This window comes from Sprattus sprattus (genome assembly GCF_963457725.1).
Source record: "Sprattus sprattus genome assembly, chromosome: 8".
Classification (NCBI taxonomy): Eukaryota; Metazoa; Chordata; class Actinopteri; order Clupeiformes; family Clupeidae; genus Sprattus; species Sprattus sprattus.
This window is the reverse complement of record NC_137927.1, coordinates 15,035,259-15,050,127: the sequence shown is the minus strand read 5'-3', so window position 1 is coordinate 15,050,127 and position 14,869 is coordinate 15,035,259. Positions and strand designations below refer to the sequence as shown.

Sequence of the window (14,869 nt, the reverse complement as noted above, 5' to 3'; positions counted from 1 at the left end):
CAAACTGAGCTATACAATTCATCCATCAACTGACCTACACATCCATACCGGGCTGCCTCCCCCACGGACGCTGCTTGAAACCCTAGAGTTTGCACTGGAGAGGGAGGATGTGGTAGAAGTAGCACAGCTCGGCTTGCTACAAACACATCCCCAAGGGTCAGAGCAGAGGATGAGTGAGGACTGGAGGAGATGACTGAACTGATCAGGGAACTGGCCAGCAGCAGACACAACCTCCATCATCCAGACGATGCTTTACTCAAATTGGCCGACCAGTGCTACTGCTACTGTGAATAGCAGTAATGGCAAAGCAACACACTTCCTTTCTACATAAAAACAGTATCCAAGAAGATCTCCAGTCTGGCTTGATAGGCCATCACAACACTGAAACGGCCTCAGCCAAAGCTCTGAATGACCTTTAACTGCATATGATCATGGGTGCATTTCAATACTGGTCCTTCCAGACCTTATTGCTGTATTCTGAACAAAATTGGAAAAGGATGAGAAATATGATGAGGAACCAGTTTACAACATGTATTTGTGTCCTTCTGAAGGTGTGGTGAAAACTGCAGAGAACTCTGGTCGGCCAACACCAATATGAAACACCTTTATTGTTAAGAGAGGTAGCCTAGAGAGGTGAAGCTGTGTAGGACCAAGTGGATATGGGACAGATCACAAATTACCATCACTGCTTCCAAAAACAACAGAGAAATGTCTCCCCCATATTGCTTCAGGTGTTACAAAATATTGGTATTATAGACACCCTCATTTTTTTTTTTAGGTCTACAAGTTTTGAATTCTTAAAACTTTTAATTTAATTCATAGGCTAGGTTTGGGTCAGCACATTTTTACTGCTGATGCTGACCCATCTAAAAGATTCATGAACAAGGTGTCAGGTAGTTTAGGTGAGCCATCTGTCACTGCTTTCAAAAAAAATATTATGTAAACATGATTAAAATGCAATATTCAGAGTATTCTGAACTACTTTCAACAAATTAAATATGAATGGGCTGCATCAATGTAGGCATGCCATATATAACCATTACAGCCCTTACTAGACATGCTCAGAAAAATACAATGTAGGCTGTTCAATTCAGAAGTGAAGATTGTGAGGTGTCAAATACTAGGGTTGTAGGGTTTCTTTTTACGTTATAACAAACGTGTGACCATAAGGAGCCACATTCATTCTGGAATATACTATGCTTACGAAACCTTCAGAGACCTTTGGTGGCTGTTTTTCAGTATTTGACATGAGGTGGCAGGCAGTGAAGTTTCGGGTATTAGGCTCTGGTCCAGTGTTTGAATGACAAATGCATCCAGCCTTGAGGTGAGGACAGCGTGAAACACTTCATCTCAGCGCGCCACCTTCTATCTGATCTGATGACTGTGGCAGTGCCCAAAATCTGATTTACATGCCCATAGGTCAGCGGATCTCTGACACGGGCAATGCGCTCTGACGGCGCACTCGTTTTGAAATATAGCACGGACGGTGGGAGGCGGGACTCTATGCAGCTGCACATAACAATGTGCCGGACAGCAAAAATAATCCTGTTCACAGCCCACGCTTAGTATCCGTGTGCGTTGTATTAAGAAGTAGGATAGGACGTCCGATTAAGTTAGTTTGTTAATTTAAACACGGTTTTAGGTTTGCTTTTCTTTACTGGTTACATTATGGGGGCCTGGAACGTCACCCTGTTTCTTGTCATCACAGCCTGCGTGTGGAGAGGTAGGATCGGCATGGCTTTAATTTCACAATACTGAAATACACTACTATACTATACTAGACTTGAGTGAAAAGTGTCATTATTTTAATGCTTATCAAAGCACATGCTGTTTTCTCAATGTGAATTTTTAGCATTGGGTCAATTTTGTTCTTGGCTGCCTGCTCCATGAATAATTATGCTACTTGGCTTACCGGTGCTTTTTCAATGTAGGCTACTACAGGCTATTGTGCTTCAATATTTAGATAACTAATTTTGGTCCTGTTGGTGCTGTGAAAATACACATACTCATTTTTAAGTTGGGTCTTGTTCATTTGATTATCGTTTTTAAAAGCTCTGGTGAATCATAATTTTGGCTGACAGCTGATTTGCCCACATAATTTGGAGATATCATGCAAGAAAGACCATGGTGTTTAAGCTAAACTTTCAGAAAGGCTAATTTTAGGATTTTCAAAATCGTCTGTATCTATAACTTGTTCAATGTATTGTAGTGTCTTGGTAATACATTTTCAAACGTAGCTAATACATTTTCAAAAAAGTTGCTTTGGACAATCAATGTAGTATTGGGAGAACACGTTCCAATTTCCAAATCAGTTTATATTTCTTTTATGTATAGTTTTCTCCTGACGTGATCATTTGATTGATGCTGTAGTGTAGACTCTTGTTTTGATTATCTTTTGTTGAAATTCAATAGTGGGTTTTGTAGTCTGGCGTCTTTTTGCAGAACACCATTCTCTCAGCATGTGTGCTTACTTGCTCCAGTTTATAATATCCATCCATCCATATCAATATTTACTACATGTAATTGCTTTTGCGTCCGGCAGTGTCTCCATTTAGTCCATCTTATTGACATTGGGTAGGCCTCTTAAATTGAATAAGACTTCACAATAGATGCCAGGACAGATATTGGCTTTGGATAATAGCACTCTGTTTAGCCCTTTGGTGTGCCCTCTTCCCAAATGAGTTACAGATACTGGCTTGACCAGTAAAAGCATGATGTAATCCAGTCAGTGAATCTCAGACCTCAGTGGAATTGTATTATGAGTAGTTAAGGTCCGATGGGAAATAATTAAGAAACAAAGCAAGGCTTTCAATAGTGTGTTCCCTGAATAGGGTGTTGTGTGATGGCTACAGGACACAATCATAATCTCCTACATTTTCACTTTGATTTGGTGGGAAATCCTCAGGAAACAGAGATGGTAAAAAAAAAAAAATCAGCATTTATTTTTACATCAGTTCATTTGTAAAGAAATTGACAGGGAAATCCTCTGACCTCTCTGGGTGTGGGAGACAGCTAAGCTTTTAGTGGACATCTGCTTTACTGGTGCCTGATCTCAAATGACACAAGGAAGATTAACAGTGATTGTTATACCTGAGGGTTTGCAAGAGGTTCCAGACCTCAGCACTTCAGGGATGTAAATATACCTCAGGCCCCTGGAGCAGACTCATAAGGTAGACTACTGAGGGATGGGGAGAGTTATGGGTGGCTGGGCCAGGCGGCTGGGAGGAAGTTGAGACTGAGGCTACATGCAGAGAATGCTTGATGAGATTCGTGGATCAATATAGCATCTTCCAAATGAGGCAGAGCAGATTTTTGCATCAGTGTGCCACCCCCTTTTCCTTAACTTTGCTCAGTGACTTTGCTCTGCCTTTTATTTTCAGTTTTGATTATGGTGTGAGTCTCAGATCGTCAGAGCAGCTCTGGACTTGAACCCCTCATCTCATTCTTATTCTTGTCCCGAAACACACAGCTAAGCTGTTTGTATTTGTTTTCCCCTACAGTGTCACAAGAAGGTGAACCTCAGCGTAAATTGTACAAAGATCTGATGGCAAATTACAATCCACTGGAGAGGCCGGTGTTCAATGATACACATTCCCTCACTGTGAATTTCAGCTTCAGCCTAATGCAAATAATGGATGTGGTGAGTTATATCATAAATACACACCAATGACACTCTAACCCAATTAGGAGCTGTTGATTATAGATGGACTGTGATGTTTCACAGAAAGTATTATATACCAAAACATACCACATGAATGTATGTGTTTGCTGACAAATGTACACACTGACACGGCAAACAAGCAACCAGCAAGTTCTATAAACAAGGACATGTGAACCTCCCAAAGGCTCCCACTGTCTGTTTAACATGCATCAGTGTTTGTGTGTGTGTGTGTGTGTGTGTGTGTGTGTGCGTGTGTGTGTGTGTGTGTGTGTGTGTGTGTGTGTGTGTGTGTGTGTGTGTGTGTGTATGTGTGTGTGTGTGTGTGTGTGTGTGTGTGTGTGTGTGAGTGTGTGTGTGTGTGTGTGTGGGTGGTGTGGGTGTGGGTGTGTGTGAGTGTAAGTCAGCCCTGCATCTTTGACAGTACACAGATTTATGTGACAGCATCAAGCCTGTTATAGAAGACTACTCTGGTTGAGGCGAGTTGAACATCCTTGAAAGAAAGAGCTGACAGGGCTCTTCTTTTACCCCAGCATCACAAGCCTCACTTCCCCTGCACACTTCATAGTAGTTCATGTGATTCCTTGAGAAACTATTTTCCATAAAATTCACAATGCAAGACATAGTCAAGTAAAATTGGATCTAAGATTTGAAGTGTTTCACGCTGTCCTCACCTCAAGGCTGGATGCATTTGTCAGTCAAACACTGGACCAGAGCCTAATACCCGAAACTTCACAGCCTGCCACCTCATGTCAAATACTGAAAAACAGCCACCAAAGAACTCTGAAGGTTTCGTAAGCATAGTACATTCCAGAATTAATGTGGCTCCTTATGGTCACACGTTTGTTTTAACGTAAAAAGAAACAGAAAAGAAACCCTACAACCCTAGTATTTGACACCTCAGGTCTCCTGTTAACCGCAACACACAGTGCACAGTGTGAACCCAAAGTGTGCCACCATTATCTTAAAAGCTAACATTGACTGGTGATAATATTTATTTTGTAAATATTTAAAGTTATTTTCGTACATTGAGATCTGAATTTACATACTGTGTATTACTGATCCATGTTGTTACAAGTGAATTCTGTAAAAAAAATTGGGCTTTGGCAACTACTGCTCCAAGGCCAGTACCGTGGTTCAAATACTGTGTATATTTCCACTGTATGATTACAGTGTATATTGCAGAACACTATGTATATTTGTGTCTCTGATCTAATGTTGTCTTTTTACAGGGGACTGTATGTCTACTGCATGTTTGGTGATTATGTTTTGACTTACAGTAAACTGTGCTGTTAGACTGTGAAACTGAGAGGTTATACATCAATTATTATTTCTGTTTGTGATTCAGGATGAGAAGAATCAAGTTCTTACAACAAACATATGGCTACAACTGGTAAGATTTATATATGTTCATATACATGTGTGTGTTTGTGTGTGTATAATTACATATATATATATGGAATTTGTATTTTAATCCCATTTTAGATTTTGTGACTAGCATAGCAGTAAAATGCTTCCAGATAAGCTTATAAGCCTACTGCACCTCTCTCATGGAACTCCTGTATTGCACTGATCCTGACGTGTGCATGTAAGTCAGGTGGGAGGACATGGCTCATAAGGAGAAGAATGTGCCTCATCATAATGCTCTTGCAATACTTCCCAATAAACTATCTGTTTTTGTGTGGGCTGTCAATTTGATATGTGTAGCCTTGGCATACGAACTCGGTGGTCTTCATTGATGGTTTTGACCCTTATCCAAAAATACCCCTCTGCAGACAGCTCCTTGCCTCTGGCGCAATCCCCAGAGGGTCATAACTACATTAAGAGAATTAACACACACACACACACACACACACACACACACACACACACACACACACACACACACACACACACACACACACACACACACACACACACACACACACACACACACACACACACACACACACACACAGTCTTTCATCTCAATCACCATTAGGCATCCTAGATGGATGTACTATCGCAGTGTCTTTAACCGAAGCTAGGAAAAATGTTTTGCTTCTGACAGTTGCTGCTTCACGATCCCCGTTTGTAAGTGCATAATCTCACATGGCCACATTGACTTCAAGGAACTGTTTTATGACATGATTGATCATAAACATTTATAGCTTTTTTTCTGCACAGAACTGATTGTATTTGTGTGTACCAATTAAGAAATCCATCACAAATCATTTTATTCACAGCTGTTGTTGTCACCACACAGCAATCCTGTTCATTCATAAGACACTTGAGAGAAAGGGGAAATAAAATCCATTTTGGCCCAGCAATTCATTGTGATTCGAGCACTACGTAGTTCACATTCTAAAATTGATTTAGATCTTATTTTCCACTTCTTGCTGTGTGAGACTTTAATGTTGTCATGGGTAAAAAGCACAATACCTAGTGTTACAAAGGAAAAGTTATATTTCCACCCAACCCATTGAAAAAAAGACTAAAAAATATATGTATTTGATACGTGTGTTGTTCCTTTCCCCAGTACTGGGATGATTTCTACCTTCAGTGGAATGCCTCTGATTATCCTGGCGTTTCCAATGTCAGATTTCCTGCCAACCAAATATGGAAGCCAGACATCCTGCTTTACAACAGGTATATCTATCAGATACTATATCTTTTGAACCAATTGTTAAATATAAGATGATTATATTTTGTATCGCAGACTAGTATTGTGATTTGACAATTTGGGCTAAAGCCATGACTGTTTTTATAGAAGCTACTGTGCCAGACTTTATCAATGTCTGTAGAATACACTGATTTTGAGGCAATGCACCCTTTTGAGTTCTTAAACACTTAATCACACATTAGGTAATAAATGGCTATAAAAGTACAAGAGGAAGAATCACTGACAGTTAAATAAAAATTATTAATTTTAAACCATATTTTGACACTCAATGTTTTGATTTGTTACAATAGAGACAGAAACACGGCCAGTGGAGAATGCATTTATATAATTGCTCAGTAGACCCTGCCTCTTCTGGTAACTCGGTGTCTGCGTTTAAACAGCGTTTTCTAGAAATGACAAGCCATCGTGCCTGAGTGTCAACACTGGCCCGTAGATCGTGAAAATACAGGCTTGCGTGTCACTTCCCATAAACTATCATGGCTTGCTGAGTAATCAAGACAGCAGGTCTGAGTAACGCTCAAACCCGAGGGTGCTGGAGTAACCAGCGTTAATGCAGGCAGGCTTTTTCTTTAAGAGCACCTTAAAACAAAAAGAAAAAAGAAAACCAATAAAGGAGGACAGTGATTCTGAATTGGGAAAGATACCTGTACTGGCATATGCTCTCTGCTGAGTATTGATTAAGAGTTGTTTTGAAAGAGATGGATCACCTAGGCTAATGTTCATAAATTAGATATCTAAGGCATTGCTTCCCCTGCATAATGAAGAAAACAAGCTTTTAGCCCCATTTGTCACTGTCATTAGACACCATGCATGTAGCTTGGTGGTGATTACTCTGCTTTTCACTGACTCCCGTTTCATGGGACCTCTTCAGTGACGTCCACCTTCCTTGGCCTCAGATCAGACCTCACATTTAGATAAGAAATGTTGCTAGCTAGCAGGTGAATCACTCATGTGGGAAGTTCAGTGAAAGGCAGACTCAGTCGGACTGCAGGAAATGATTGATACACAATTTCACAGTGTGATCGAGCTCAAAGCCTGTATTTTAAGTAGAATTTTCCATCAGGGTAAGATAATGCTGCCAGAAGCATAAATAATTAATACACATTCTTTAAAGTTTTGAAGAGTATGCCTCTTTTCTTATGGTTGTCCCTTTGGTCCTGCACCTCAGAGAAATCAATTGATCAGTTTCCTGTGTAGTTTAACACGATGAAGTGCAATAAAGCCAGTATTGATTAGTTGTATAACCTGATACTTCGTCTGAGAGCTGACAGTGCTGTTTTTTAAACTGTGATTTCTGATCATATTTGGTCACTGTGATTTCTGATAATATTTGGTCAGATCAGTGCATAAACAAATCTGTCTTCACTCTCCATATCTCTCCATCCCAGTGCTGACGAGCGGTTTGATGCCACGTTCCATACGAATGTGCTGGTGAACTCTTCAGGAGCGTGCCAGTACATGCCACCAGGTAGGCCAGCCTTCCTCCATCAAATGCATAATTACTAATGAACCTGCCACAAATGTTTTTCGCTGTGGTCTGGTCAGGATTTATTAGGGTTGACGTTATTACTAATAGCCACCTGCCTCTCTCGTCTGTTCCATTGGATGTGATGGATAGTGTTTGTCATGGGACACTGGTTAGAGCTGATGCAAGACCTTGGAGGCCCTCTGATCTTTCAGCATGAGTATAATTTAGCACCCATGTTCTCATAAGTGCGTGGTTGTTGGCTGTAGTTATTTCGAAAACATTCGTAGGGTGACTCCCAGTTTATTTTATTGGCCTTTTTTCAGTTAGGGTACAACCATACGAATTACAGCTTGCCGCAATTAATGTAAGTGTTATTGCTCATCATTTTTCATATATTAATTAGTTGCCTTGGATGACTTGCATAAAAAGAAACACAAAATGCCTCTAAAGGAGCCAGACAGTCTGCATCCATTGCTTTAGACACCCCCCCACTGACCCACATATGCCCAGCCCAGTGGCTGCGTCTCCTTCTAAATGCCAAGTCACTTACTCTGACAGTGTGTCTGCCTGTCAAGAAAAAGTGATTTAACCGCGGTGTTTGTCAGCATTTTCTCCTCCTTCTTCCTGGCCAAACACACTCACTTTGAGTCAGAGGGGAATCAATGGGGTTACATAGGCACCCCTGGCATGTGCATTTCATTTTATGTAAGGGACATGATCCAAGAGGACATTAATTCCATAGTAGGATGGACCTCACATTTATTCACAGGGATCCATTCATGCAGTGCTGTTATAAAATAATGAGAAATATGCGTGACGGAGATTGGGGGAGTTAGCAGGGTAAGAATGAATCAGGACACGTTCCTGACAATCTGCTATCTAAACCAAATTGAATTCACCAACATTTGTCTTTCCTGTCCAGTCTATTTCAAATAAATGCAACCCGCTGTCTGTCTGCATTCATTACACCCTTTACGCCTTTTTTCTCTAAAGAGCGAATTTTGTCTGCATGGCACAGCATTGCTCTCCTCTCATGTTTGATTTAGTTTGTTTGAATTCTCAATTTGGAATTCTGACATCCTTAGTGTTATTTGCTGAGCTGTTCTTTTTACACTGTAAACAATTTCTTATTTGTATATGCTTGATTCTAGGCTTATCTTTAAGCACATAACTTTGTGTCTGATTAACTCAATTGTGATTATTCTACACAGGAAAAGCTTAGGCACATATGGGATCTGCTGGGGTTTTTGGCAGCATTTCAGTGTTTCCATCTTTGAGCTTAAAAAACAAACCTTCATTCATGCTTGTCTCCAGGAATCTTCAAAAGCACCTGCTATATAGATGTGCGATGGTTTCCCTTTGATGTTCAGCGATGTGACCTGAAGTTTGGTTCCTGGACATATGGAGGCTGGTCACTGGACCTGCAGATGATTGAGGCTGATATGACTGGGTACACTGCCAATGGAGAATGGGACCTTGTGGGTAAGATAACTGATTTTATTTACCATGCAAAGAAACATTTTCCATGTGATTCATAAAGCACGTAAAACAACAAAGAAAAAACATTTTCACATTTCCTTGAGTGGGTGTAAAAGCATCAAGTATGCCTCGTCCATACCATTATGTTCTGGTCAAAATATGACAAGGCAATTATTTACTCCTGTAGCAGGAGCATAGCTCTGAAAGGTCGATTTTTCCTTATAACTTTTGCTAAAACGTTCTACAGCCCAAATGGTTAACACTACATTTTATGTTCCAATTCACCCACATATAAATATATCATGTCCCCCAACTCTATCTCTACATGTGTGTGTGTTGGGGGGGGGGGATATATGTGTGAGTGTGTGTGTATCTGTGCTTGCACCTATGTTTGAAAATGTGCATGTGTGTGCGTGTTTGCCCTGCAGAGGTTCCAGGAAGAAGGAACGAGAAGTTCTACGACTGCTGCAAAGAGCCCTACCCCGACGTGACGTTCACGGTAGTGATGCGCAGACGCACTCTCTACTACGGCCTGAACCTGCTCATCCCCTGTGTGCTCATCTCCACACTGGCTCTGCTGGTCTTCCTGCTGCCAGCTGACTCGGGGGAAAAGATCTCCCTCGGTGAGCCGCGTCAGCCACTTGGCCCTGTCGGACTATCTATTCTCTTGAGTCTGTTGCAACCTTGCAGTGTGTGGTTGGTTTCTAATGAATGGGAGCGTGGTTTCACTTGATGCAAGCTATACAGTGTACTGCTGAGGTCACGCATGCAGAGTTGATCAGCGGAAAGGGTATTATGCAGAGGGTTCACTCTCCTGCTGCCTAATTGGGTTTCAAGTTTTATTGCCCAAAGTTGGTGGTTTAGTAGAGGGTACATCAGTACCCTTGTGTAAGCAAACTAGGAAGGAACTACTAGTGTCAATTTTAACAGTTAATGTTACCAGATCATGCACAGTGATGTCAAGCTTCACGTGGGGGGTAAATACAATGTCCAATTAAATGTTCTGTATTGGATGACTGCTTAAAACTTCTCCACTTTACCTGCTTCCCCTTCCTCAGAGTAAGATTGATACTCCATTGCAGTAAGCACTGAGCTCTATTTCCCAAAAGCATAAATGTTTTGGGTTGGAGGTATCAGAGCAGCATAGGCAACCTAGCCTGAAATTGGTTGGATGCCAACCATGAAATCCCTGAGGAGGGAATTAGTGGGTTTCCATGTAAGACGGTAGTGGTGTTTTGCGTTGGTATTAGTCATACATTATCTGACAGCATTGTCCCAGTGAATCACTGGAGTCCACACAGTGATGTTCCAAGATCAATATCCAGAGAAAATTAAATTATTCAGATAGTTCAGGACTTATGTGTACTCATTTTATTAATTAATGTCTAGGGAAAGCACACTCTCAATAAGTGAAATTAGTATTGATAATTTTTTTTTGTATCTTTTCATGAGAATATATCATATGTGGATTTGGCTTCACTTAGAGTTAGATCAGGAGCTTTTTCAAGAGAATGAGTGAAACATTTTTCTCATGTTATGCACTATCGGTGTGACAGTATTAGCAGTATACTGCATCACGTCTCATGTAATTTAGTTAGTACTTAGACAATACCTATTTGTATATGTAATTCTTTGGCGAACGGTTTAAGTAACTTCACTATGAGGAGAAGTAGATAACCATTTTTGGCACCCAGCAAGTCACACACGCTATTACAGGTCTCATAACAAATGTTAAATCTGGTAAAACTGCAAATGATGATAAGATCTAGGTATTGTCTTTTTTTTACATACATACACTTTTTAGCTTTAGTTTTTATGCACTGGTAATCCTAATATTTGCAATTAATCATTGTTAAATTATGCTGTTGGAAGTCATTTTTCCAATGCTGTGTTGCAGGAATCACGGTGCTTCTTTCACTGACAGTGTTTATGCTCTTGGTAGCAGAAATCATGCCAGCAACATCCGACTCTGTGCCTCTGATAGGTAATATATTTTCTCAAATTAATGACTTTGAACTGTATGATGCTGCCATTCATTTTAAAGGTGAAATGCACATAAATATGAATGAAAGAATTATGAAAGCTTGGTCACCATAAAGCCAGACTTCTTCCCTTAGGGGCCAAATGCACTTACTGTAAATGTGTCTGGCTATTTATGTGTCCTCACAGAGTAGGAGAAATATTTCCATTTTTTTCTTAGGAAGCTCGTTGTCAAGTGTTTGTGCACTGAACCACTTCAAGTCCCACCAGGTTTAATAAAGGAGTTGCACTGAATGTTGTGTTGAATGAACCATATAGAACAATGCCGTGTTTAGTCCAGGTTTCCTGTGTACAGCAGAAGGTGTTTTATAGAGGTGATATCTTCCACAGTTTTGTGCTTTTCTTTCAGTGAACATCCTTCATCATTTCTCCTGTTAGCCAGTATGATTGTAGTTTTATAGAAATATCTTTATGCTTATTTTTAGTATATCTTCATACTAGTTATTTCGAAGATAAACAAAACTAACATGATCCACAATTCTATTTGCCCTGTTTCTTATTTTCAGCCCAGTATTTTGCCACAACCATGGTTATTGTTGGACTTTCAGTAATAGCAACAGTTTGGGTGTTACAATACCACCATCATGACCCTGATGGAGGCAAAATGCCAAAATGGGTGAGTACTCGGTAAAGGTAATCAAGCTTATGTCAAAGTCACCGTAATATTTTTAAATGTTGGTCATGCAACCATAAGTAAGCTTAAATCTGTTTCAGTACCCTTTGTGTAATCTAAAAAACAGCATCTGCTTAATACACCTGAATCATGTCTTTGAATATTACTTACTCACATTGCTTACCAATTATGGCCCATGAGGAATCATTTTAGGTGATCTGATGGCCCAGGCAGAACAGAGATAACTGACAGCTTTGACAGCTTGACAAAAGTCATATTGGAACAAAAACACATTTAGTTTAAGATGATTTAGCATTACCAACTACTTCAGATTTGCTTTTTCTAACGCCAGCTGCGTTTTACTTCTTAATAATTGTATTTTATTTATTTTTATTTATATATTTTATTATTACACTGCTTCTATTACACCTGAATTTCCCTACGGGGATTAATACAAGTTTATCTTATGTTATCGTATCTTATCTTATGTCTGTTTTGCTTCTCTGAATATGAATCTTGTATAACACTGGCTAATGTGTCCTGTGTGTGCTCACTAAAGACACGTATAGTGCTGCTGAACTGGTGCGCCTGGTTCCTGCGCATGAAGCGCCCAGGTGAAGACCGGGTTCGCTCGGCATGCCACAACAAGCGTTCACGGAGCAGCCTGTCCAGCGTGGACCTGAACGTCAGCGCCGGCGGTCCCCAGGCCACCAATGGCAACATGCTCTTCTTCGGCTTCCGTGGCATGGACAGTCTGCACTACGCCACCTCACCTGACTCCGGGGTACTCTGCAGCCGGCTGATGGGCACCGGCGACGACGAGGTCCTGCTGCCAGGCACTGCCCAGGCGTCCTCGGCGTCCGTCAGCGGTGCCGAGCCCGACCTGGGCAAGATCCTGGAGGAGGTGCGCTACATCGCCAAGCGCTTCCGCGACCAGGATGAGGAGGAGAGCTTGTGCAACGAGTGGAAGTTTGCCGCCTCGGTGATCGACCGCTTATGCCTGATGGCATTCTCGCTCTTTACCACACTATGCACTACGGGCATTCTCATGTCCGCTCCCAACTTTGTTGAGGCCATATCTAAAGACTTTTTTACTTGAGTTTGTGTCTTCCAGGTTGTCCTTACTCAATCAGTCTCAGCGTTACTTGACCTGAAAACCCCTGACAAGGCCAGTCAAAATACAAGAATATAGCTGCATTCATAATTTGTACACATGAATATTTTAACACATAAATTGGCTAACAGCTGGAGGAACAGCCACGTGCATCTTAGTATGCATTCAAAGCACATAAAAACCGGCTTATGAAGGGAAAAGTTATACATTCAGCCTGGGATTGTTCTTAAATTCTCAGCCATATTTAAACCTCAGTATGGTTAACCAGCCTATAGTTTAAGACTTCCCTTTTCAACAATATTAAATACTAATACTTGTCAATGTCCTAACACTTCTCTAACATGCAAATTAAAGACATCTTCCATTCATATCAGCCTCACTCATGTTCTTTAGTGTAGTGATTTTATATGCGTGTACACTCATTTTAGAAGTGAAGTGATTTAGAAGTGCTAGACCTATGATTTGATTATGTTTAAGTTTTTATGTCATCTAATAAAATATTTTAGTATAATCTCTAAATGTGAATATATTACAGGTCAAGAACAGTATACTTTACTTGAAGTGCAAGTACTTCACTATACTACCATAGTTTAGTCATGACAGCTGCATTTCTAATGATATTATTGTTGTTTCCCTTTTACTGACAAATATATAGCACTTCATATAACTCAAACCTATTGGATATACAGTTCCTATCCTATGCACATAATGGACCTTTCAGCTTTACCCATCTGTTTTAATGCAGCAAATGCATGTCATGTCTGTTGTCTTACCAAATATACTGTACAAATATTCAGATTCATTGGGATCTTGTATGGGGAAAAGCTATCAGAATGACCGAAAGAGTATATGAGGGACTCTCTAGATTAAGACACTTGCAGCATAGAACGAGAGGTGTGGTGTGGTTCTAGAATGCTACTCTCACCCCTGGCCCCTGGATAAATGTATGCCTATTCAACAGCGTCTGGGGTGGTTTATTTATGGTTGTTGTTGTAATCACTGTTTAGTATCCTACAAATCACAATACTCATATAGGAAAAGTTTCATCAGTCTGTATTGTAGCTGTTTTGTCAAGATCAGAAATAAACATATTTTTCTAGGTCAAAAAGTATCTGAATAACTCTGTGCTTCTGATGTGTCAATGTCACAACACATATTTTAGACGAGTTAAATAACTATTAAAAGTAATTTATAACCATAAAAGTAAATCCATTTGTGAGGATTATAAACATAGCATAGTTACACCATCTCTTTGAGCAGGAACAAGAAGCTGTATCACAACAACCGTGAAGCAATTAACAATAAACCAAATCATCACTAATTACAACAGTTAAACCACTCTTTGGTTTTCTTTTGAGCTTGAGAAGATAATTACATAAGCCTCTTTATACTTCATGAGTTTGAGAAATACGACAGCACACTACAGCAGGTTTTATTATTTATGAACACATGCATATTAAAACTAAACAAAAATATAAACAGATACAACAAATTAATGATAATTCAAAATCCTCACAGCTATCGCACACATTACATTTTACATAACACATTACAGGTTTTAACAGATAGCAGTTTGTCTAATATTGCCTTGTGTGCCTTCATAATTATCCTTAAACTTATTGAAGACTTTGATTATTCTTTTGTTGACAGTTGTTATTTACTCCTTAATTTATTCTGGTGCACGGAAAGATCAGCTCTCGTCGTGCAGTTAATAGCCACAATGGCAAACAAACCACTATCTGCAAATGATGCAAAATCAAGGTTTGGACTCTCTTGTATCACACATGACTTGTTAATTGCCTTTGTTGTAATGATTGTTTCATTGTAAACAACCG

At 40.1% G+C, this 14,869-nt stretch overlaps 1 protein-coding gene across 1 annotated transcript; it reads left to right on the top strand.

Moving 5' to 3' along the window:
• Positions 1-1,668: 1,668 nt before the first annotated feature.
• On the top strand, positions 1,669-13,019 carry chrna7a (cholinergic receptor, nicotinic, alpha 7a (neuronal); the record flags this gene model as incomplete). The annotated part of the gene is made up of 10 exons (XM_080843502.1): positions 1,669-1,723; positions 3,501-3,640; positions 5,007-5,051; positions 6,177-6,286; positions 7,709-7,788; positions 9,103-9,270; positions 9,696-9,890; positions 11,165-11,251; positions 11,814-11,923; positions 12,480-13,019. The coding sequence occupies 10 exons, from the start codon at positions 1,669-1,671 to the stop codon at positions 13,017-13,019; spliced, it is 1,530 nt and encodes a 509-aa protein (XP_080699628.1).
• Between the last annotated feature and the right edge of the window lie 1,850 nt (positions 13,020-14,869).